The sequence below is a fragment of the Corylus avellana genome, chromosome ca3 (genome assembly GCF_901000735.1).
Source record: "Corylus avellana chromosome ca3, CavTom2PMs-1.0".
In the NCBI taxonomy this organism is placed as follows: Eukaryota; Viridiplantae; Streptophyta; class Magnoliopsida; order Fagales; family Betulaceae; genus Corylus; species Corylus avellana.
The window spans coordinates 5,235,214-5,260,089 of record NC_081543.1 but is presented as its reverse complement, the minus strand read 5'-3'; the positions used below and the strand labels follow the sequence as shown (position 1 = coordinate 5,260,089).

At 36.0% G+C, this 24,876-nt stretch overlaps 2 protein-coding genes and 1 pseudogene across 2 annotated transcripts; all 3 read left to right on the top strand.

The window, feature by feature from the left end:
• The first annotated feature begins 5,528 nt into the window (after nucleotides 1–5,528).
• On the top strand, nucleotides 5,529–7,339 carry LOC132175513 (cytochrome P450 71A1-like). The gene is made up of 2 exons (XM_059587486.1): nucleotides 5,529–6,539; nucleotides 6,646–7,339. Exons 1-2 carry the CDS (start codon nucleotides 5,601–5,603, stop codon nucleotides 7,258–7,260), a joined length of 1,554 nt encoding a protein of 517 aa, XP_059443469.1. The 5' UTR covers nucleotides 5,529–5,600; the 3' UTR covers nucleotides 7,261–7,339.
• Nucleotides 7,340–10,218: 2,879 nt separating this feature from the next.
• Nucleotides 10,219–11,991, top strand: LOC132175587 (cytochrome P450 71A1-like). The gene is made up of 2 exons (XM_059587566.1): nucleotides 10,219–11,179; nucleotides 11,290–11,991. The coding sequence occupies exons 1-2, from the start codon at nucleotides 10,265–10,267 to the stop codon at nucleotides 11,914–11,916; spliced, it is 1,542 nt and encodes a 513-aa protein (XP_059443549.1). The 5' UTR covers nucleotides 10,219–10,264; the 3' UTR covers nucleotides 11,917–11,991.
• Nucleotides 11,992–16,063: 4,072 nt separating this feature from the next.
• LOC132173595 (cytochrome P450 71A1-like) overlaps nucleotides 16,064–24,876 on the top strand; it is a 14,296-nt pseudogene continuing 5,483 nt past the window's right edge.

The window sequence follows — 24,876 nt, the reverse complement described above, 5'->3', positions numbered from 1 at the left end:
GTGCGAATGAGTCCAAGTTGTATTTGCTCACGAACTAGATGGCAGTCAATTTCAATGTGCTTGGTCCTTTCATGATAAACCGGATTTGCAGCAATATGAAGAGCTGATTGACTGTCACAAAACAAAATAGCAGCCTGTGGATGAGGAATTCTGAAATCTTTGAGAAGAGTAGTCAGCCACATCAACTCACAACATGTGGAAGCAAGAGCTCGATATTCTGCCTCAGCAGATGATCTTGACACTGTGTGCTGTTTCTTTGACTTCCAAGACACAAGTGAATCACCAATAAACACACAAAAACCAGTGATAGACCTTCTAGTATCTAAACAACCTGCCCAATCTGAATCTGAAAAAGCCTTAGGTGAAAATCTGATTTGGCAGTGAAAAGAAGGCCTTGAGCAGGAGAATTTTTCAAGTATCTCAGGACTCGATGAGCAGCATCTAGATGAGGTTGCCGTGGTTTGTCCATAAACTGACTCAATATCTGAACTGAGAAAGCTAAGTCTGGTCTTGTAATTGTCAAATAAAGTAGCCTGCCAACTAACCTTTTGTAGCTTGTGGAATCTGAAAGGAGATCACCTTCATCCTTTGAGAGTTTCAAATTTTGTTCCATAGGAAATTTAACAGGTTTAGCAGCCAATAAACCTGAATCCTCTAGGATTTCAAGAGCATACTCTCGTTGGCAAAGAGAAAGTCCTTCTATAGACCTAGCTATTTCAAGACCGAGAAAGTATTTTAAAGGCCCTAAATCCTTCAACTTAAATCTCTCATTCAAAAGAGAGATGAAAGAGGACACTACCTGTGGATCATTGCTTGCAATAGCTACATCATCAACATAAACTAACAAAGCAATAAAGGAAGATCCTTTGAGTTGAGTGAACAGGGAGTAATCTGCCTTGGACTGTGTAAAACCAAGCTGAATCAATGCAGTGGAAAATTTTGAAAATCACTGTCTAGAGGCCTGCTTCAATCCATACAAGGATTTAGTTAACCTACAAACCTTTGTCTCCCCCTTAGTGCCAAAACCAGGAGGCATAGACATGTACATTTCTTCATCTAAATCCCTATGCAAAAATGCATTGTTTACATCTAATTGATGTAAAACCCAATCCTTTGCTGCTGCAAGTGCCAGAAAACATCTAACCGTAGTCATCTTAGCAACAGGTGAAAAGGTCTCATGAAAATCCAACCCTTCACATTGAGTATACCCTTTGGCTACCAACCTAGCCTTGTATCTTTCAATGCTTCCATCAGATTTGTACTTCACTTTATAAACCCATTTGCAACCAATGGGATGTTTATTAGAAGGCAAATCAGTGACTACCCAAGTTTTATTTTCCTCCAAAGCCTTAATCTCAGCTTTCATAGCCTCACACCAAAGTGGATTCTTAACAGCTTGATGATAAAATTTAGGCTCAGGTTGAGATGAAATGGAAAGACAGAAATGCTTATGAGAAGAAGACAAGTTATCATAAGAAATGAAATTGGACAATGGATAAGGTTTACCTGAGTTGTCAACATTTGAAGCCGATTGAGGTGAACAAGTAGAAACCAGTTTACAATGATAATCTTGCAAGTAACTAGGTTTGTGTTTGATCCTATCTGACCTTCTAAGAATAGGAGAAGGTGCAGAACTAGGAACCTGGAAAATGGTGTCTGCAGAAGGAGAAAATGAGTTGTTTGCAGAATCAGAATGTGAAGTTGTGTCTGCAGAAGGAGAAGTGAAAATTTCTGCAGATTTAGAATGAATAGGTAAAATGATGTCTGCAGAAGGAGAAGATAATGTATCTGCAGAATTGTGGTTTGGTGATGGAACAATAGTAGGTGGTTGGATGTTTGATGGTATGAAATCAAAAAATTCTGTGTCAAGAGGCATTGGAAAAGAAATAGAAGGGGAAACAGTATCATGCATATGCATTGAAGGTGAGGAATGACCTAGAGAAGAAGCATAAGGAAATATGGTTTCATGAAATATGGCATTTCGAGAAATGAAAACAGAATGAGTATGAAGATTATAAAACTTATGTCCTTTCATGCCATACGGATAACCTATGAAAATGCAAGGTGTAGCTCTTGGATCAAACTTTGTTCTATTTCTAGACAAAGTTGAAACATAAGCTAAACATCCAAACACTTTGAGGTGTGAATAAGATGGCACAATAGAAAATAATAGTTCATGTGAAGATTTATTGGATAGAAGAAGTGTTGGAATTCTATTGATAATATGAGCTGTAGTTAAAACACAATCTGCCCAAAAAGGTAAAGGAAGGTTGGACTGAAATCTTAAGGATCTAGCTACATTCAAAAGGTGTTGATGTTTTCTTTCAACCACAGAATTTTGTTGTGGGGTTTCTACACAACTTAGTTGATGAATAATGCCTTGGGCAGAAAAGAAGTCTCTCATGTGAAATTCAGTACCATTATCTGATCTGATGCATTTGATTTTAGTTTGAAACTGAGTTTGAACCATATTAGAAAAGGATTGTATGATTGAAGAAGTTTGAGACTTATGTTGCATCAAATGAACCCAAGTGAACCGTGTGTAATCATCTACAATGGTGAGAAAAAATTTGGATCATTAAGGGAATTGGTGGCCATAGGACCCCATACATCACAATGAAGTAAATCAAAAGCAGACTTGAAAAAAGAACTACTAACAGGAAATAGTAATTTGTGTTGTTTAGCCAATGGACAAATTGGACAAACCGAATCTTGTTTACAAGAAATAGAAGGAACAATAGTTGTATCAACCTTATTCTAGACTGAGAAGGATGCTCCAATCTGTAATGCCACAGATCATATGAGGGGTCCTTTATTGAATTAAAAGACAAATATTTGACAAAAGAAGGAATACAAGGAACTGAAACAGATACATTGACTGAAACCTTCTTTGCTTGCATCAAATAGAACAAACCAGCAACTTCTTCACCCACCCCAATCGTTCTCCAATTGTGTAAACTCTGTATAAAACAATATCCAGCAAGAAATATAAGGCAGCAGTGTAAAGACTTTATGAGCTTACTAGCTGAAATCAAATTGAAAGTGAAAGAAGGAACACACAAAACTCCAGTTAGTATAAGAGTTTCTGAGATTGCAACAGTACCAATGTGTGTGACAGTGGCTATTGAACCATTAGGTAGTTTAACATGAGTGGATACAGTAGCAGTGATGGTGGTAAACATAGATGAACAACTGATCATGTGATCAGTTGCTCCAGTATCGATAATCCAAGAGTGATTTTTCTGTTTTGAATGAGAAGCTATATTAACATATGCAGAAAAAAACAGAATACTTAGGATTGAGTATACCTGAAGTACCAACAACAGAGTTGGCAGATGATTGAGGGTATTGATGCTGATTCAGTAGATTCATCAGTTGTTGACATTGAGCAGAAATCATGGACAACTGATCACTACTCAACTGAGGACTGCTCAACTGAGAAGAATTATTCAACTGAATGGAATTACTCAACTGAGGAGCATGAGAAATAGGACCACTAAGGTCGGTTCCTTGCAATTGCACTTGATTGGCTGAATGTGACACTGGTCTAGTTCAAGTGAGCTTAAAACCAGGTGGATAACCATGAATTTTATAGCATTTTTCAATAGTATGACCAGCTACTTCACAGTGTGAACACATGGGACAATCTCTCCTATAGTTTTGCTTAAAAAACCTAGGTCCTGGTGAAGTTTTGGTCATATATGCAACAGGTTCAGGATGAATTGAAGGAGAAGATTTGGACAAGGCTGATTTAGTCATGAAGGCAGAGAAAGTATCATGACTAATGGAACTCACACATATTTCCCTTTGTTTTTCTTCTTGAATGATAAGAGAAAAAACCTTATTAATCGAGGGAAGAGGTGATGTTAATAGAATCTGAGCTCTAACAGTAGAAAAAGAATCATTCAAACCCATCAAAAACTGTAAGACACGTTCTTGATTAAAGAGTTCAAGAATAGATTGCATATGACCACAATGGCAGCAATTGCACATAGAGATAGGCCTGTAATTATTTAATTCTTCCCAAAGAGTTTTGATGCGAGTATAGTACTGACTTACAGTGGAATTCTTCTGAGAAACCACTGAAATAGCTTTCTGCAACTGAAAAATCTGAGGACCATTCCTTTGAGAATATCTATCTTTGAGATCCAACCACATATCTTCAGAAGAAGTGATGTAAATCACAGTAAGATAGATTTCTTTGGAAACTGAGTTCAAGATCCATAAAACTACAAGATCATTACAACGAACCCATGCATGGTAATAACTCTAAAAAATGGATGGTTTTGGCAGTGAACCATCAATGAAACACAACTTGTTCTTTGCACTCAAAGCAACAAGCATAGCACGGCTCCAAGTGCTATAATTCTCTCCTGTGAGTGGTTGAGGAACCAATAAAAGTCCAGGATTATCACCACTTTGAAGAAAGAGTGGGCTAGATGGATCAATGGGACGGGTATTTTCGAAAGGATCAAAGAAAGGATTGTTAGAAAGATTATGATTGTGTGGTTGAGTTTCTGCCATTGAAGCAGAGAAAACTGGGGAAATGTTTGGTGAAAATTCAGGTGGAATGTTTGCATGAGCGGAAGATGGTGAACAATCTGCCATTGAAGATGGACCAAAAAAAAATGCAGAGAAATCACAGTTTTTGATTATGGCTCTGATACCATATCAAAACTATTCAAGAATGAATAGAATCAAGGAAAACAGAGCATGTGCTATGTGGAAGAAGAACAGAAGGAGAAGAAGCAAGTAGATGGAGCAAAGAAGGAGAGAAGATTTTCATTAGCATAATAAACTCGCATGAATTACAAGCAGAAGCAAGAAAGCTTATATACAAGCTTCCAATGAAGCAACTGAAACTGTAAAAACAGTTTAACAACTTGAACTTAAAAATTAACTAACTTACTCAACAAAAGAGCTAGTTTATTTAGTTTATACACGTGTTAAAACAGTTATTGTATATAAAAGATTTTTGTCAAGATATTTACAATCTTGATGTAAGAATAGTTAATTTGTAAAACAACCAATGGAAAAATTGACGTCAATTACTAAGTCAAAATAAAGAATTTAATGTGAATGCTCAGTGGCTGACAAGTACAGCAACGAATAAATGGGCAGATGATGTGTTGGAAGATAAGATTAACACTCCTTAAAGTCTTAAAGCCAACCATGTGATGTGAAAAATGCATGCGTGTGACACCCAAAGCTTCAATTTGCCCGACACCTTGACAGACACGTTTCAAACGCACACCCATTTCGCTCCTTGAAATTTTGGAATTTTGTGTAAAGGTTGGGAGCTAGTCGCTCTCCAATGAAAGAATTTTTGTCCATGTATTTGTCTCTTTCTCTTTGTTTCTCCGATAAGAATTGGCTGAGAGTCAAGATCAGACCAAGTGCTAGTTTTCTACATTTCCAAAAGCACAAGAAAAAGAAGCCTAGCTAGATTGCGTCTTGATTTTTTGCACTAATCGACGTCAATTGTTCCCTTGGTTGTTTACAAATTAACTATTCTTACATCAAGATTGTAAATATCTTGACCAAAATCTTTTATATATAATAACTGAGAGTTGCGTTGTGCTAAACACTTGAAAGAGGAAATGGCCATGGCTCTACTATCATTGCTGCAACAATCATGGCAAGAGCTGCACCAAATACTACCCTTCAATCCACTCCTCTCACTTGTTTTTCTCATCCCTTTTCTCTATGTTTTCAAGTGTTTTAAAAGTGTCAAACCCAATTTACCTCCATCGCCACCAAAGCTACCAATTATCGGCAACCTGCACCAGCTTGGCACACTTCCACACCGTTCTCTTCAAGCCCTTTCTAACAAGTACGGCCCTCTAATATTCTTATACATAGGCAGTGTTCCAACCCTTGTTGTGTCATCTGCGGACATGGCCAGAGAAATGATGAAGACACATGATATCATTTTCTCAAACCGGCCCCAAACCACAGCTGCCAAAATCTTACTCTATGGATGCAAAGATGTAGGGTTCTCACCCTATGGTGAGTACTGGAGACAAGCAAGGAAAATTAGTGTCCTCGAACTTTTGAGCATCAAAAGTGTGCAATCGTTCCATTATGTAAAGGAAGAAGAAGTTGAAGCGTTGATCAACAAGATACATGACACGTGTCTCAAAGGGGGTTCTGTTAATCTAAGCGAGATGTTCATTACAACCTCGAACAACATAGCCTCTAGATGTATACTTGGACGGAAGTTTGAAGAAGAAAATGGTAAGAGCAGGTTTGGAGAGCTATCAAGGAGAGTAATGGTGCTATTTGTAGCATTTTGTTTTGGAGATTTTTTCCCTTTTTTTGGATGGGTTGATGTTCTTACGGGATTAACTCCAAGCCTGAAAGCCATTTCTAGAGAATTAGATGCTTTGTTTGATCAAGTGATTGAAGAACATAAGAAAGGGAATAGTGATGATGACCAGCCTAATAAGCTTGATTTCGTGGAGATTCTCCTCCGACTTCAAAAGAATAGCATGCTCGACTTTGAGCTCACCAAAGACAACCTCAAAGCAATTCTAATGGTCTCTCTCTCTCTCTCTCTCTCTCTCTCTCTCTCTCTCTATAACACACCCACACACACACACACGCAAACTCATGTCTTAAAGTTTTGTGTTTCCATAATTTCAGGATATGTTTGTGGGAGGAACTGATACAACTTCAACAACTTTGGAATGGTTAATGGCGGAGCTTATAAAAAATCCAAATATTATAAAGAAAGCACAAGAAGAGGTGAGAAGGGTGGTGGGAAAGAAATCAAAGATAGATGAGAATGACATCAACCAAATGGATTACTTGAAGCGTGTCCTCAAAGAAACTCTAAGAGTACATCCACCAGCTCCTCTCTTGGTACCTCGAGAAACATCAGCAAATGTGAAATTTGAAGGTTATGATATTCCGCCAAAAACAAGAGTATTTGTCAATTCATGGGCAATCCAAAGGGACCCTACTGTATGGGAGAGGCCAGAAGAGTTCCTCCCGGATAGATTTAAAGACAATCCCATTGATTTCAAAGGCCAAGACTTTGAATTCATCCCATTCGGAGGTGGGAGAAGGGGATGTCCAGGATTGGCATTTGGTGTTACTTCAGTTGAATATGTGATTGCCAACATCTTATATTGGTTTGACTGGAAGCTACCTGGTGATAATGTACATGGGGAAGACTTGGACTTGAGTGAAGTTAATGGGCTCACTGTGACGATGAAAATTCCTCTTCATCTGGTACCAACACTGTACTCACCTTGATCTATGCATTAAGAGATTTGTGGTTTTATATATATATATATATATATAATGTGCTAATAATGTAACTTTTCTTCTTTCACTTGGCCTGTTTTAGCATTTGATCGATGTTGTTTATGTTTGAAATTAATGTAACCGAAGGTGACTTCAGCCATAATAATAATAATAATTAAAACTTTCAAACTCATTGAGCGAAGCCCACAAACCTCATTGAAGCCCACAAACCTCATAAACTACAAACAAATAGAAAAAGCAACGAGCAAAAAGCAATACAAGCCAAAATCAACACAAGGCAACATAACACAGCATTTTGTTTTGGAGATTTATTGTACAACTTTTGTTTATTTTCGTATAAGAAATAGACAAATTCGTTAGTGAATATATGTGTCTTATAGATCTGATAGATGCAATGGTAGGTTATTACAAAATAGATGGACAAGAAATGTACCAGCGAATGACACCAAACACATTTTAATTCAATTGATTTGTTCATTTTAAAGGTCAAAAATAAAACGTCGCGTGTCATAATAATGTGATGTGGTACACTAATCGATAGTGTAATTGCGAAAACATATCTCAAAATTTATGAGTTCATTCTAATACGCACGGATTTAATTATCAGATTAAGATAAATTATATAAATTGGTTTTACATTTTCCAAAACAACAACAAAAAAACGTGGGAGGGGGAGCTGTTTCCACTTTTTGTCCGCAAGCAGTCTTCTCTCGCCCCCTCCTAGTGGAGCAAAGGATCCTTGTCGGTTTGTCTTGTTGTTTCTCACTCAAAAATGTAAATATAAATAGGAAAATGATAAAAGGCACAACTTAAATTCAATTTTAGTCCAATTTTTATCTTTAAGTACTTTTTTTTTTTAAAAAAAAAAAAAGCTTCTTGTGGAGGAGAGAGAGAGCCTTAAACTAGAGAGCGAGAGAAATTTGGTGTAGAAGTTGGGCCAAAATTAGGTTTAAGTTGTGATTGTATCACACCTCATATAAATATATATAAATACAAATAAAAGAGAAAAAAGATTCCAAGATTTCCTCCTACATCAAAAGATAAGAGCATGATCATAATGGAGTTTTGACTAAGAGCATCTAATGCGGTGAATTTTTTGTTTAAATAGTAATAAAAAATTATTGATGTGATATAAAGTAAAAAAAAAAAAAATTGAATTTTATTTTAAAGAAAAATTAAAAAGTTATATGCTGTATTGATTTTTTTATTTAAATAATAATACAAAGTTATTGATCTAATATAAAAAGTACAAATATTTTGAAGTTATTTTTTTTAAAAAAAAAAAAAAAAAAAATTGAATTGATTGCTAAACAGAGCCCATAGTAAATTATAAAAGGAGTCCTGAATACAAGACCAAATTGATTTTATCTTCATGCATGGTTAGAAATTATATATAATCAAAGATTCAAAATGATAACTTCTTTAATTTCAGTGCTTCCAGCATTCCTCGGGTTATTTCTCATCCTTAGGTTTCAAAAGGTGTTTGATAAGCTTTTTAACATATATTGTGTTACAAAAAAAAAAAAAAATTAATTGAACATAAAAATTAAAGTTTGTTCTGTTTCTTTGTTTTTTTAGTGTTTATGTAATTAAGAGGTATTTGTTAATATTTTGACCCCCTTTTTTTTTTTCTTTTTCTTTTTACTAATATAGAAAAGAAGATGATTAACAAACACAGACTAAGGCCTTGTTTGATTTGCGGAATGTTTAGTCCATTGGAAAATGAATAGTTATTATTAGGAATAAAAGAGTGTGGAATATAATAGCTATTTCTATTCCTTAGTTTGCTAACAACACACATGCAAAAATTAGAATTGAATCAAAACTGCAAAAAACCTCATTTTTTTTTTTTTTTCAAACTCAAATAAAATGGGTGGCTGACCACCCATAGAAGCGGCCACCCCTGATGCAAATCAAGGTTGGCCGTAGCCACCCCCAAATGCTACGGGGGTGGTCGCACCACCCCTAACCTCTTCTGTGGGTGGCTGACCACCCACACTTTATTTTTAATTATTTTATTTTGTTTTAAGTTTAAAATAAAAAAATTTTAAAAAAAAATTATATGGTACTTTTGAAAAATGTATTACATTCCTTAAGGATTAGCTAATCTACTCATTTTTTAGTGGTTTAGCTAATCTTGTGTGTATGAGATTCGTAGTCTCATGAGAATAAACTATTCCCAAGAATAGTGTGGAACCAAACAATGGAATAGATATATTGTATGATTAGCTATTCCTTTCCAGGGGTTTATTCAACGAACCAAACAAGCACTAAGACTTTTTATGATTATTTAGGAAAAATTACAGTTTACCCTCCCAAAGTTGACAGCGTTTTTCAATTCGAACACCAAAATTTCAATTTTTGCAATCCACCCCCACAAAGTTTCAATTTTTTTCAATTCGACCAATATTATTTCAAAATTCCCATATTGCCCCTAATTTTTATTTTTTATAAAAAAAAAAAAAATTGGAGGGTGCAAAAATGGCCAAATGGGTGGCTACGGCCACCCCGAATTTTTTTAAAATTTTTATAAAAAAAAAAAAAAAAAAAATTAGGGGCAATATGAGAAGTTTTTGGTACAATTGGTCAAATTGCAAAAATTTGAAACTTTGGGAGGTGGTTTGCAAAAATTGAAACTTTAGTGTTCGAATTGAAAAATGCTGTCAACTTTAGGGGAGTAAACTGTAATTTTCCCGCTTATTTATTTTTTTACCTAAACTCTCAGATTTAATAATAATTTTAGAAGTTGAAAAAAAGAAGAAAACAAAACCAAAAAAGGAAGTAAATCATTATCTATTTATTACATGTGGGACATTATTGGGACAATTATTGTACCTCCAAATAGAACTTAATTGCCATGATATTATTGCACCTTACGGGTGGGAAATTATTGTACCTCCATATTATTTAATACATATTGGGTCGTGAAACTTGAAAAGCATTTGGGTTGTTAAGCTTCACACACCTTGTTGTCAACACTTTGAGAGAGGAAATGGCGCAACAATCATGGCAAGATCTGCTCAAAATACCTTTCAATCCACTCCTCTCACTTGTTTTTCTCATCCCTTTTCTCTATGTTTTCAAGCGTATTAGAAATGGCAAGCCCAATTTACCTCCATCCCCACCAAAGATACCAATCATTGGCAACCTTCACCAGCTTGGCACACTCCCACACCGTTCTCTTCAAGCCCTTTCTAACAAGTATGGCCCTCTAATGTTCTTGTACTTGGGCAATGTTCCAACCCTTGTGGTGTCATCTGCAGATATGGCCAAAGAAATTATGAAAACACATGATATCATTTTCTCAAACCGGCCCAAATCCATAGCTGCCGATATCTTATTCTATGGATACAAAGACGTAGCCTTCTCACCCTATGGAGAGTATTGGAGACAAGCTCGAAAAATTTGTGTCCTCGAACTTTTGAGCCTTAAAAGTGTGCAATCCTTCAAGTATGTAAGGGAAGAAGAAGTTGAAGCACTGATCAACAAGATACGTGGCACGTATCTCAAAGAGGGTTCTGTTAATCTAAGTGAGATGCTTATATCCACCACAAACAGCATAACCTCTAGATGTGTACTTGGAAGGAAGTTCGAAGAAGAAAATGGTAAAAGCAAGTTCGGGGAGCTATCAAGAAGAGTATTGGTGCTATTTGTAGCATTTTGTTTTGGAGATTTTTTTCCTTTTTTGGGATGGATTGATGTTCTTACTGGAGTAATTCCAAGTCTAAAATCCACTTTTGGAGGTTTAGATGCTATTTTTGACCAAGTGATTGAAGAATACGAGACAAAGAAAATTGATGATGACCGGCCTAATAGGCTTGATTTCGTGGCGATTCTCCTCCAACTTCAAAAAAATAGCATGATCGACTTTGAGCTCACTAAAAACAACCTCAAAGCAATTCTACTGGTTTCTCTCTCTCTCTCTCTCTCTCTCTCTCTCTCTCACACACACACACACACACACAAGCATGCACAGACAGCCGGACATCTAAAGTTTTCTTTTTTCCACAATTTCAGGACATGTTTGTGGCTGGAACTGATACAAGTTCAACAGTTTCGGAATGGTTAATGGCTGAGCTCATAAAAAATCCAGGTATCATGAAGAGAGCACAAGAAGAAGTGAGAAGAGTGGTGGGCAAGAAGTCAAAGATAGACGTGAATGACATCAACAAAATGGATTACTTGAAATGTGTCCTCAAAGAAACTCTACGACTGCATCCACCAGTTCCTCTTTTGGTACCCCGGGAAACAATAACAAGCGTGAAAATTGGAGGCTATGATATTCCGCCGAAAACAAGAGTAGTTACCAATGCATGGGCAATTCAAATGGACCCTAAAGTATGGGAGAGGCCAGAAGAGTTTCTCCCGGAGAGATTCGAAGGCACCTCGGTTGATTTCAGAGGCCAAGATTTTGAATTCATTCCATTTGGAGGTGGGAGAAGGGGATGTCCGGGATTGACATTTGGTGTTGCTTCAGTTGAATATGTGGTTGCCAACATCTTATATTGGTTTGACTGGAATCTGCCTGGTGATAATGTTCAGGGGGAGGACTTGGACATGAGTGAAGCTAATGGGCTCACTGTGACAAAGAAAATTCCTCTTTGGCTTGTACCAATACTGCGCTCTCCTTTACCTATGCATTGAGAGATTTGTGGTATTTTTTTTTTTTTTTTTAATGTGTAATAGTGTAACTTTTCTTTGTTGACTTGGTTTATAGCCTTTGATGTTGTTTATGTTTGAAATTAATGTAAGGGAACAAAATAATAATAATTGTAAAACGCTATGCAAATGTATATCACACAATATGCGGAATTAACAGATAGCAATCTATAAACAATTAATCACCAAAATAATCAAAACAGTAAATCAATCAGACACAATGATTTTAGTAACAAAGAGGAAACCTTTTAAAAATCGTTCTAAAGTAAAACCTCTCCGAGACAGTGATGCAGATCGTAGAACACACGTTCTGTTACTGCGCTCAATCGCATGATCAATCGCACAAGTTTCTAGAAGTGCGATCGATCACCCGCGTGCCTGCGATCGAGGGCACGCGGGGAGTCAATATGTTCTTTTCATTTTTTTATTATTTAAACCGACTTTATGTTGTTACTTTATTAGGATTTTGAGGGTCTTTATTTCGTTATTTTATTAGGTTAGGGTTTTTGAGGTATTTATGTCATATTTTATTAGGTTTAGGAGTCTTGGGGCTATAAATACATTCTTATAGCCTCTAGTTTATCAGTTTATGATGATTTTTCAGTTTTCTCTTAAATAAGAATTACTCATAGATGAGTTTTCTTCAAATTTTTCCTTGGGCTATACATAGACTCTATAGTTTTGAGAAGAGTTCTTAGATTATTTATAGACTCAAGGTCTAGAATTATTTATCCAGTTTCTTATTGGTGTTCTTCGCTACAGCCTACAAAGTCACGCTGCATCAGTTGGTATCAAAGCTCAATTACTTTTCATGAATGGGGAGGAGTGACCGTTGTCTAAACATGAACGAGGTGTACGTGCACACGGAGATAGCACGTAAGGAGCAACCAGCAATTTGCTTGCAGCACATGAGTGGTGGGCCGAACAGTCATCGTCGCCAACTAAGACCGAGATTCGTAGGGGCGAAAGGCAAATCTATCGCTGAATGTGGGCAACACATGGAGGATCGACTCAGGGCTATGCGGGATCAAATTAAAGACCTCACTACCCAAGTATCTGACCGGTGTCGTCAACATGGGAACAGATCTAGAAACCCGTTTGCGGAGCGCCGAACGCACGGATGTCAGCACCTTGCGCAAACTCATGCCAATCGGCGAGTGAGTAGATTCGAACTCAATATTCTGGAATTCGACGGGAATCTAGAACGTGAAGAATTTCTGGATTGGGTGATGGCTGTTGAAGAGGTTCTTGAATTCAACGCGGTGCCCAATGAACGATGAGTCTCTTTGGTGATACGCACATTCTGGGGAAGAGTTGGTGCGTGGTGGCAACAACTGAAGAAAACTAGGATGTGACAAGGCAAATTGAAGATCAATAGTTGGGAGAAACTATTGAAATACATGCGAGTTGCTTTCTTGCCCCATAGTTATACCATGAGCTAGAAGTCACAAAATTGGAGACAATGGTCTATGGCTGTGACAAAGAAAATAAAAAATTACTAAAAAAAAAAAAAAGGTATTTAGGGAAACATGGAGTGTGGCGAAGAGTCCACGACCGGCCAATTGGACCCCTACTTGCCAACCATAAATCTATAAACCGAATCCATATTCTGTGGAGGAGGAAAAGAATCTGTGGATTGAGAGTTTTAGGAATCCGAATTCAATGATGACGAGTTCCGACGTGAAGATGTTGAAGATCCTTCGTAAGGATTCGTGGCTTGGGATTCCCACCAACCTATGATGAGGAGCCCAAAGAAGACGATTCATGGGAAGAGAAAAAAAAAAACCCCCCTAGAGGAGCACGAAGGAGATGGATTTTATCCTATGTTTGGAGGCCTCTACCCCGAAGAAGATGATCAATTGGAAGAGGAAGAGCCCACGGAAGACATCGCCGATTATGAAGAGGATGGTGAAGACCTTTAAGGTGAAATGCCTAATTTTAATGGTGAAGAGGTTGATTATGTTGATTTCCTTGGTGTTGAAGATATTTTAAATTCTCCTAACGAAGATTATGGTGAGTTTTATGTGGATGAGAAAAATTATATGTTCACAAGGGAAACAATGGCTGACCCATTCTTGGGTATTTTCATGGCATGTGGAAGGGAGAAGGAACGAGAGAAGAACGGCAAATCTGAAGTATTGCCAAGTGGTGTGTGGGGCTTTCAAGACAAACATCGAGGTATACCGATGATGAAGAGCATCGCATTTAATGTGGGGTGGTGTTTTGTCTTGATCTTGAGGAAGGGTGAGTGGAATGAGTTCACTGGACATCCAAAGGACCGTGGAAAGAACCGGCCAAATTCGTTGGCGAATTCTCTCCAACAAGGGTAGAATGATGCAGATCGCAGAACATACGTTCTGCTACTGCACTCAATCGTGCAATCGAGCGCATGATCGATTGCACAGGTTCCTGGAAATGCGATTGATTGCCCGCATGCCTGCGATCGAGCGCACGAGAGGAGTCAATATGTTATTTTCATTTTTTTATTATTTAAACCGACTTTATGTTGTTACTTTATTAGGGTTAGGGTTTTGAGAGTATTTATTTCATTATTTTATTAAGTTTAAGGTTTTGAGGGTATTTATGTAATATTTTATTAGGTTTAGGAGTCTTGGGGCTATAAATACATGCTTATAGCCTCTAGTTTATTAGTTTATATTGATTTATCAGTTTTCTCTTAAATAAGAATTACTCATAGATGAGTTTTCTTCATATTTTTCCTTCGGCTATAGATAGACTCTATAGTTTTGAGAAGAGTTCTTAGATCATTTCTAGACTCAAGGTCTTGAATTATTTATCCCGTTTCTTATTGGTGTTCTTCGCTACAGCCCACAAAGTCACACTGCATCAGTTGGTATTAAAGCTCAATTACTTTCCATGAATGGGCAGGAGTGACTATTGTGTAAACATGAACTAGGTGTACGTGCGCACGAAGATAGCATGTAAGGAGCAACCAGCAATTTGCTTGCAGCACATGAGTGGTGGGCCGAACGGTCATCGTTGCCAACTAAGACCGCGATTCGTAGGGGTGGAAGGCAAATCTATCGCTGAATGTGGGCAACACATGGAGGATCGACTCAGGGCTATGCGGGATCAAATTAAAGACCTCACTACCCAAGTATCTGACCGGTGTCGTCAACATGGGAACAGATCTAAAAACCCGTTTGCGGAGCACCGAACGCACGGATGTCAGCACCTTGCGCAAACTCAAGCCAATCGGCGAATGAGTAGATTCGAACTCAATATTCTGGAATTCGACGGGAATCTAGAACGTGAAGAATTTTTGGATTGGGTGATGGCTGTTGAAGAGATTCTTGAATTCAACGGGGTGCCCGATGAACGATGAGTCTTTTTGGTGATACGCACATTCTGGGGAAGAGTTGGTGCGTGGTGGCAACAACTGAAGAAAACTAGGATGTGGCAAGGCAAATTGAAGATCAATAGTTGGGAGAAACTATTGAAATACATGCGAGTTGCTTTCTTGCCCTATAATTATACCATAAGCCAGAAGTCACAAAATTGGAGACAAAGGTTTATGGCTGTGACAAATAAAATAGAAAATTCCTATTAAAAAAAAAAAAAAAAAAACCGGTATTTAGGGAAACATGGGGTGAGGCGAAGAGTCCACGACCGGCCAATTGAACCCCTACTTGCCAACCACAAATCTATAAACCGAATCCATATTCTGTGGAGGAGGAAAAAGAATCTGTGGATTGAGAGTTTTAGGAATCCGAATTCAATGATGACGAGTTCTGACGTGAAGATGTTGAAGATCCTTCGTAAGGATTCGTGGCTTGGGATTCCCACCAACCTATGATGAGGAGCCCGAAGAAGATGATTCATGGGAAGAGAAAAAATAACCCCGGAGGAGCACGAAGGAGATGGATTTTATCACATGTTTGATGGCCTCTACCTCGAAGAAGATGATCAATTGGAAGAGGAAGAGCCCACGGAAGACATCGCCGATTATGAAGAGGGTGGTGAAGACCTTTAAGGTGAAATGCCTAATTTTAATGATGAAGATGTTGATTATGTTGATTTCCTTGGTGTTGAAGATATTTTAAATTCTCCTAACGAAGATTATGGTGAGTTTTATGTGGATGAGAAAAATTATATGTTCACAAGGGAAACAATGGCTGACCCATTCTTGGGTATTTTCATGGCATGTGGAAGGGAGAAGGAAAGAGAGAAGAACGGCAAATCTGAAGTATTGCCAAGTGGTGTGTGGGGCTTTCAAGACAAACATCGAGGTATACCGATGATGAAGAGCATCGCATTTAATGTGGGGTGGTGTTTTGTCTTGATCTTGAGGAAGGGTGAGTGGAATGAGTTCACCGGACATCCAAAGGACCGTGGAAAGAATCGGCCGAATTCGTTGGCGAATTCTCTCCAACAAGGGGAGAATGATGCAGATCGCAGAACATACGTTCTACAACTGCACTCAATCGTGCGATCAAGCGCATGATCGATCGCACAGGTTCTTGGAAATGCGATTGATTGCCCGCGTGCCTGCGATCGAGCGCACACGGGGAGTCAATATGTTATTTTCATTTTTTTTATTATTTAAACCGACTTTATGTTGTTACTTTATTAGGGTTAGGGTTAGGGTTAGGGTTTTGAGAGTATTTATTTCGTTATTTTATTAAGTTTAAGGTTTTGAAGGTATTTATGCAATATTTTATTAGGTTTAGGAGTCTTGGGGCTATAAATACATGCTTATAGCCTCTAGTTTATAAGTTTATATTGATTTATCAGTTTTCTCTTAAATAAGAATTACTCATAGGTGAGTTTTCTTCATATTTTTCCTTGGTATATAGATAGACTCTATAGTTTTGAAAAGAGTTCTTAGATCATTAATAGACTCAAGATCTAGAATTATTTATCTAGTTCCTTATTGATCTTCTTCGCTGCAGCCCACCAAGTCACGCTGCATCAGGCAGTTAAACCCAGGAAATCACTATAAATATTCTGAGATTACAGATACGGGGAACACTTACAACCCTTTGCAAGTCCTTGGCTTTATAATATTGACAAACCTCCAACTTGTCTCCTTACTCACAATATTCTTCACACGTGATTCCCTTTTATCGGATCATTCCGATAGACTTCTCAATGAAGCACATAATTCAAACTAACAAATACTCTAAGAGGAACGATTTATCTCACAACCTAAACTCTCTCTTATCACAGCCTCTCACGAACTCTCCGGTGAATATTCGTACCTATACAGATTTGTAGAGATCTATATATAAAGCCTAAAGACCCCTTGTCTAGTTAGAACTCAATTACATTGTAAAAAAGACCTAGAAACTATTGGTCGTCCGGACGGTAAGTGGACTCATCCGGATGGGGCTCTTAAAACACGGGAAACCAAGTTCTCGTACGTGGCTGTCCGGACAGGGAGTATGTCCGTTTGGACAAGGCTTTAGGGCAACATCGCTTTCGTGCGTTCTTTTGGTGTTGCGTGTCCGAATGGCCTGCAAATGAGGCTGCAGACGAGGCTCTCAGGTTTTTCTTGTTCATCTACCTAGCTCGTCCGGACTCCATGCAAACGGGCTTGCAGACGAAGTTCTCGGGTTGAAAAAATACTTTGCGGCACTGATGTCCGTTCAGACGGCTATGAATCCTGTCCGAACGCCCATGTGGATTTAGCACTTTGAACACCATTTTGATCACCGAATATTTAGCCAACAATTAAAACTAACAATAATAATAATTAAAACTTTTGTGTTGCATGGAAACTTTCATGCTATTGTCAAACAAATTATATATCCACAACGTGAAGGCCAGATTTGTTAACCCTATAATCCTATATGCACGATGGTTGACATGAAAAATATATGGTACGACACTTATTTTAAAATCATAATATAATGCATGAAACATGCATGAAATGCGGTTTTTTTTTTTTTTTTTTGATGAATGATGATTTCATTAAACACCAAAGAAACATACACCCTCTAGCATTTAACTAGAAAAACAAACTCAAGGAGGCCCACAAACCTCCTAATCTACAAACAATATTCTGAAAAAGCAAAGAGCATAAAACAATACAAGCGAAAATCAACACGTACAAGGCAACAAAACACAGCATTCTGGTAAGGCAATCAGCAAACAACAACTGAACATCAAGAAACGTACTCAAACACCAAAGATGCTGTCCAGCATATTCCATCGACTACACTGCTCTACATTTTCAGTGTTTCTCAGAAATCCTCTTCTAGACAAGATTCTGGAAGGAACTTCCCAAGAAACCCGGTAAATATATAATTCGCTTCTCAGTATGCACTTAATTACCGTGCCTGATATTGTTCCTTTCCCTCCAAATATGATATATTGAAGCACTCAACACTAGTTTGCATAAAACAAAAGGGATAACGATCACCTCGAATGGATCAAACTTCCAATTAATCATGAACTTTCAATTGATCACTTTGAGAGGATCAACCTCCACTTACTGCTTAAAGCAATTGATATTTTTTATTGATGGATTGATTCTCAGTCATTAGACGTACATATTCTACATTATTTATAGACGTAAATAAAACATAATATGAAAATAAGCATAACACACAAATAATTGTCTATAGAATGAACAAGCATATCCCCAAGTAAATGTGAGGTAGCGGAAAACTAAGTTTACTAATCAAATAGCAGCTAGCGTCTTTGATTCTGTAAGGAGAAGTATCTTCGTCTTCTACCCAAAAGATAAAACAAATATGTAGGCTAACAGAGTATTTAAGAGAAAATTCTCTAATTTTTTAATGATTTAATGAATGAGTTTTACATAATAAGCTAGCCTATTTATAGAACAGAAATACTTGTACATAAAGTAAACATAATCCTAGTAACAGTAGTAAACCTAATTCTAATAGCAATAGTAAACCTAATCCTAATAAGGAAAGGAAAATAATTAAACCAAATCTAACCCTATTAAGGAAATGAAATAAAGCCATAATAAAATAAAATAAAATCCTAATATAAAATTAACAATTAGCGAGAATCGTGACAATCTTTCCTTTTGTACTTCCATTATCTAAGAACGGATAAAATTCTGATCAAGAGGCGCTGTTCCAATATTATTTTTGATATTTTTCTTATTTTCGTTTTTACCGAAAATATAGGTAAATATCGATCGTCCTACATCAAAATGGAAATATCAAATATTTCAGGATATGTTGGGATCCTATCATTGTTCTTCACGCACACCGTTCATCTTCATCTTCCTCACCCGAGTCTGTGCCTCCACCGGCCTTCGCACCAAATTGTGACTCCGCCCGTTACCACATGTTCGTGTTCAAGTCACAACCACTCCAAGTCACTTAGATGGCGGCAAGCAAGAAACCGTTTCAATTGTTGGTTTAAATCGTGGGTTGAATGAATGTAAGAAGTTTTATGGGTTCTGGTTGATATTGTGTTATGGGTGTATGGTTGTGATGAATATCTTAGTGAAATATGGATTGAAATGATGAAATACTAAATGATAAGAACAATTCGAGATGATGAGCAGAATAAAAAGAAAGGTGCTTTGATGTTTCAGTTTGGCTCTTTTCAGTGTTGATTGTGTTTCTGTTGACTTTCTGTTGAGGAATGCGTGACCCGTTTGCTTTCACATATGTAGTAGATTTTCATACAACTGCTAAATGACCATCAAAGTTAACCGTTAATTTTTTATTATTATAAGTCCCTGTTGATCCAAAATCTAATTTTTTAGATCTACATCATCATAATTGTATAGGAGAAATATGAGAGTCTACTAAATATCTTTATTCTACATCTTTTGTTTATTTTGGTATAAGAGATAGATAATTCATTATTGAATTTATCTGTCTTATAAATCTGACAGATTCAATGGTAGGTTTAAAAAAGAGATGGATAAAAAATATACAAGAGAATGACACTAAAAGACATTTCAATTCAATTTGTGCTTTTCAAAGTTCAAAAATAAAATGTTATGGGTCATAATTTTATTGAATATAACAATGTGGTACACTAACGGCAGAGCCGGCTAGACCACTAAGCGAGTGAGGGGCTCGCCTAAGGCCCCCGGATTAATAAGGTCCAAAAAAAAAAAAAAAATTGCCCAAAACAATTTTTTAATAATTTTTTTTTTTTTTTTTTTGTAATTTAAGGCCCAATTTTTTATTTTTTATTTTTAAATTAGGCCTAAAATTTTATTTTCATAAAAACTTAATTAAGGCATCTAATCATGATAAGTAAGTAATTTAAAAAATGCTTCAATTTAATAAGGCCCCAATATAATAAGTTCATGGTAAAATAAGACCAATTAACTCAGAAAAGCAAATATCCTTATACTTAAAAAGAGCATACCTATCTATGCATCCGAAATTATTTGATATTAAAAGATCATTTTAATCCTACCTAACCACACACTTTCCTTCCTTTCTTTTTCTTTCTCTCGTTTCTTCTCCACTGCTGACAGCCTCCTCGATCTCTTATCTTCTTTTTTCTCTTTCCTTAGTTTCACAGAGATTAAGAGAGAGAGAGAGAGAGATCAGAGAGGCTAGGCGAGAGAGAGAGAAACATGTGTATCAATGAGGTAAGGATTCATAAAAATAATTGATTTTTTTAAAAAAATGTTTATTTCTGTGCTTGATTTTTCTTGTGGGTTTTCTATGAGTTTTTGGCAATTTTTTTTGTGGGTTTTGTTTGAAACAGGTGTATTAAAGAGGTAAGGATTCATTAAAAAAAAAAAAAATTTAAAAAAGATTTTTTATTTTTTTTTTTGTAATGTTTATTTCTGTGCTTGATTTTTCTGGTGGGTTTTGTATTGGTTTTTGAAAAAAAATTTTGTGGGTTTTGTTTGAAACATAGGTGTATCAAAGAATCAAGTGACGAAGTTATGCCACAGTATAGATATTTTTTTTTATATAATTTTGTATGGGTTCTTGATAATATCTCTGGTGGATTTTTTTTTTGGTTAGTTTGTTTTTGTGTGCTTCAGTTTTGGAACATGTGCTTAGCAAAGATTTGGTGCAGTTCTTGGATTGATTCATAGAAGAAAAAAAATGATTTTTTTATTGTTGTGTTTATTTTTGTAAGGATTAATAAAAATGAGAACTCTAAATATAATAATAATATTAAAATAAATATTATTTAATTAATATATAAATATTAAAAAAAAATAATGCTCCATTTAAAAGTTTCGCCTAAGGCTTCAAAAAACATTGAGCGAGCCCTGACTAACTGACTAACTGATACTGCTTAATGAATGGAATAATTGCAAAAACATACCTCAAAATGTAAGCGTTGATTCTAATATGGCAGGGGCTTAATTATAAATTCTCCATAAGCAATCTTGTCTCGCCCCCTCCTAGCGGAGCAAAGGATCCTTGTAGCTTCGTCTTGTTGTCTCCTACTCAAAAAAATAAAAAAATAAAAAATAAAAAAAAAAAGGTAAAAGATGCCAAGATTTCCTTAATCAAAAGACAAGGGCATGATAGTGGAGCCCTGACTATCAGAAATCATGATCATAATGGAGTCGACTTAGAGCATCCAAAGGATTCAATGAATTTTTTATTTGAATAGTAATAAGAAGCTATTGATATGATATAAACAAGAAATAAGTTTTGAATTTTTTTTAAGAAAAAGTGAAAAAAAATTATGTATCGTAGTGAATTTTTGTTTAAATAATAATAAAAAGTTATTAATTTGATATTAAAAAAATAATAATAAGAATCTTTTAAAGTTGATTTTTGTTGAGAGGTCTTGGGCCTCTCTTAATTCCAAAAGTTAACTCAAGAAGTGAGGCTTTTCTTCACACTTATAAAGTAACGTCCAACCTCTTTCACAACCGATATGAAATAACTCGAACAATTTTTTTTAATAAAAAGATATAAAAAAGAAAGAGAATGAACAAACACATGCATACTAACACTTTTTCAGCTTATATCTATTTTTTTGGATTTACATAGCGTTGATGTTATTGCACCTTAGGTTATTATTAAATTTGTGGGAGCCGGGCTATATGAGACATATACCTAACCTGACAGAATCATTAATAATTTTAAAAATAAAAAAGACGGAAAAAGGAAATCAACCATTTCTCTATTATTAGATTATGTGGGACATTGTTAGGACAAACATGTGCTATTATTAATTATTACAGGTCCGACATTGTTGTACCACATCTCCTGCCACAAAAAAAAAAAAAAATAGAACTTGCCTTGATGTTATTGCATGGACAAAGTTTTCCTTCAAACTGTGTTGAAAGAATTTTCTTTAACTTAGTCTATAAAAGTGACATGTCATTTTTTTTAATAACATGTGAGATGCATATGAGTTTTTAATAAAATTTATTCTAATTTTGTATCTACTATTAAAAAAATAAGTGCATCTCACATGTTCATGGGACACATGTCACTTTTATATACTAGGTTGAAGAAAATTCTTCCAACCCAGTTTGGAGGAAAACTTTGTCCTTATTACACCATATGGGTCGGATATTATTATACGGAGAAAGTTTTCCTTCAAACTGGGTTGAAGGAATTTTCTTCAACCTAGTCTATAAAAGTGACATATGACTCTCTTTTTAATAGCATGTGAGATGCACATTAGTTTTTAATAAAATTTATTCCAACTGTGTCTCTGCTATTAAAAAAACATGTGCATCTCACATGTTCAAGGAACACATGTCACTTTTGTAGACTATATTGAAGAAAATTCCTCCAACTCAGCTTGAAGGAAAACTTAGTCCTGCTTACCGCATTTTCCCAAGCTGATTTCATTACTCTGATTAATCATCTCGTAGCTAGCTTTAAATTTAAAGCACCTTTTAAAACATATTCTCCCTTTCTTTTTGTTTTTGAAAATTGCTAACAATGGCTTGTGATATGAAGTTCTAGTTCCCAAAACATTTAAAACAGTAAGTCCACGGGACAAAGTTTTTATCTAAGTTAGATTAGAGAACATTTTATTAATTTATTAAATTAATATCTATCCTCAAAAAAAATAAAAAAAATAAAAAAATAAAAAAAAAAGGTGATTTTCACCTGCATTTTTTAAATATTCCCATGCCATTCTTATATTATCAACCTACATATTACTTAAACAAACGAATGTGTTCTAAAATTTGTCAATATCATTTTGTAAGTTAATGATTATTTTTTTGTTTAAAAGAGAAGATTTGAGGTTATACACGTACACCATAGATATAAAATTTTTGGGGATTTATATATAGGATAGTACTGTGAGATAAAAAGCATTTCTATCATTTGAAAAAAAAATATTAATTGATTTTGCAACATGTGAGATCTCTAAATATAATTAAATAGTCATTAGTTATTAATCAATTTATCTTTGTCTATAATTAATGCATGACAACGGCTATTTATCATTTTCAATCGTATTCTGTTTTCATTCAACTTTTTTAAAAATCAACCATAAAATTTGTAGCATTCACATTTTCATCCATTCTACAAATTTAATGTTTGATTTTAAAAAATAAATAAGAAAAAAAAAAAAAAAAAAAAGGTTAAACTTTCTCAGAATTAAAAATTCATTCATTATTGCAACCTAATTAACCTAAAAGCGCCAGAGCTGCAACGTGGATGAAGTGCGCGCATGGATTTGTGAGCTTCTGAGATCTTCATAGCCGACAGTAATAACCGCTAACCACCAGTGTCGGCAACTGCAAGGCATGGGTGATAGTTCTGGACTTGTGAGCTTCTGAGACCTTCACAGCCGACATTTTTGTGATGAGAGCGCCTTGGGTATTGAGGTTGCACAAAAGATGGATTTTGTGCTAGCCACTAAATGACTGACACGTCAGCTTGGAGCAAGTTAGAAAAAGTTCTTGGATGCACTAGATTATACCTTCTAATGTTAAAACCAGGTAAGACCGTAAGTTTTCTCAGTTTTCTTTCGCCTACAGTCGCCCAGCTCGCCGTCGTCTAGTCCACCGCCGTCCAGCTCACCCGCACCGCCTAGGAAAAGATGAATAGAGAAATCAAGCCTCGCCGCCGTCCAGCCGAGTTCACTGCTGCCGCCCAACCCACCGCTGCCTAGCCCACTGCGAAATCTAAGGTTTTCTAGTTTTGTGAAAGAATCAATCTGGCAATATGTTGCAGAAGCATAGGATTTGGAGTTACTGATTTTCTTCAGAAAAACAAAAGAGAATGTTATTGTTCGTTGCTTGATTAGCGAAGATTTCATATAAAATAAAGGGACCAATTAACTTTTGATATTATAAAAAAAAAAAAATCAAAAGTTTCTGCTAGTAATAATAACAACGTATTCAAGCTAGAGTGCTACACTGCTACTTTTCATATGGAAAGCAAAGTTCTTTGATTTTCAAAAAAAGTTGTCATTAAGATTAACGGGAAAGACAGGGGAACAAAGACAGAGAGTTAGAGAAAATATCACTTACCGGTGGTGGAAATCTGCTTGGGTGTGGCGGCAGTGGGGGGTTGATGTTTGTGTTATGGAAGAAGAGTAATAACAAGGGAAAATAAGGGTTTGAATTTAATAATAGGGTGGTATAATCTAGTGCATTCAAACTTTTTTTCTAATTTAGAATAAGCTTAGTTGTCACTCATTGAGTGGTGGGCACAAAAAGTTTTTTTTGTGCAACCTCCACATATAAGTTATTCTCTTTTGTGATAGTCCCTCAAAATGTTTTACATTTTCGAAAAAAAAAAAAAAACAAAAACAAAAACGTTGGAGGGGGAGCTATTGCCACATTTTCTCCATTAGATCACTAGCAGCAGCTTAATTCCCTTTGATTATCCCAAAGTTTAGGAAACAAAAACACTTTTTGCTTCCGTATCCAAATGTACTTCACAAATCATAATACACTACAAAAAAACAATTTTTTTATGACTGGAGATTTCTGACGTTTTCTAGTGTCTAACGCGTCAGGAAATTTTTCTAACGGGTCGTTTCTGACGCGTGTCGATTGTCAGAAACATAGATGTCAAAAAAAAA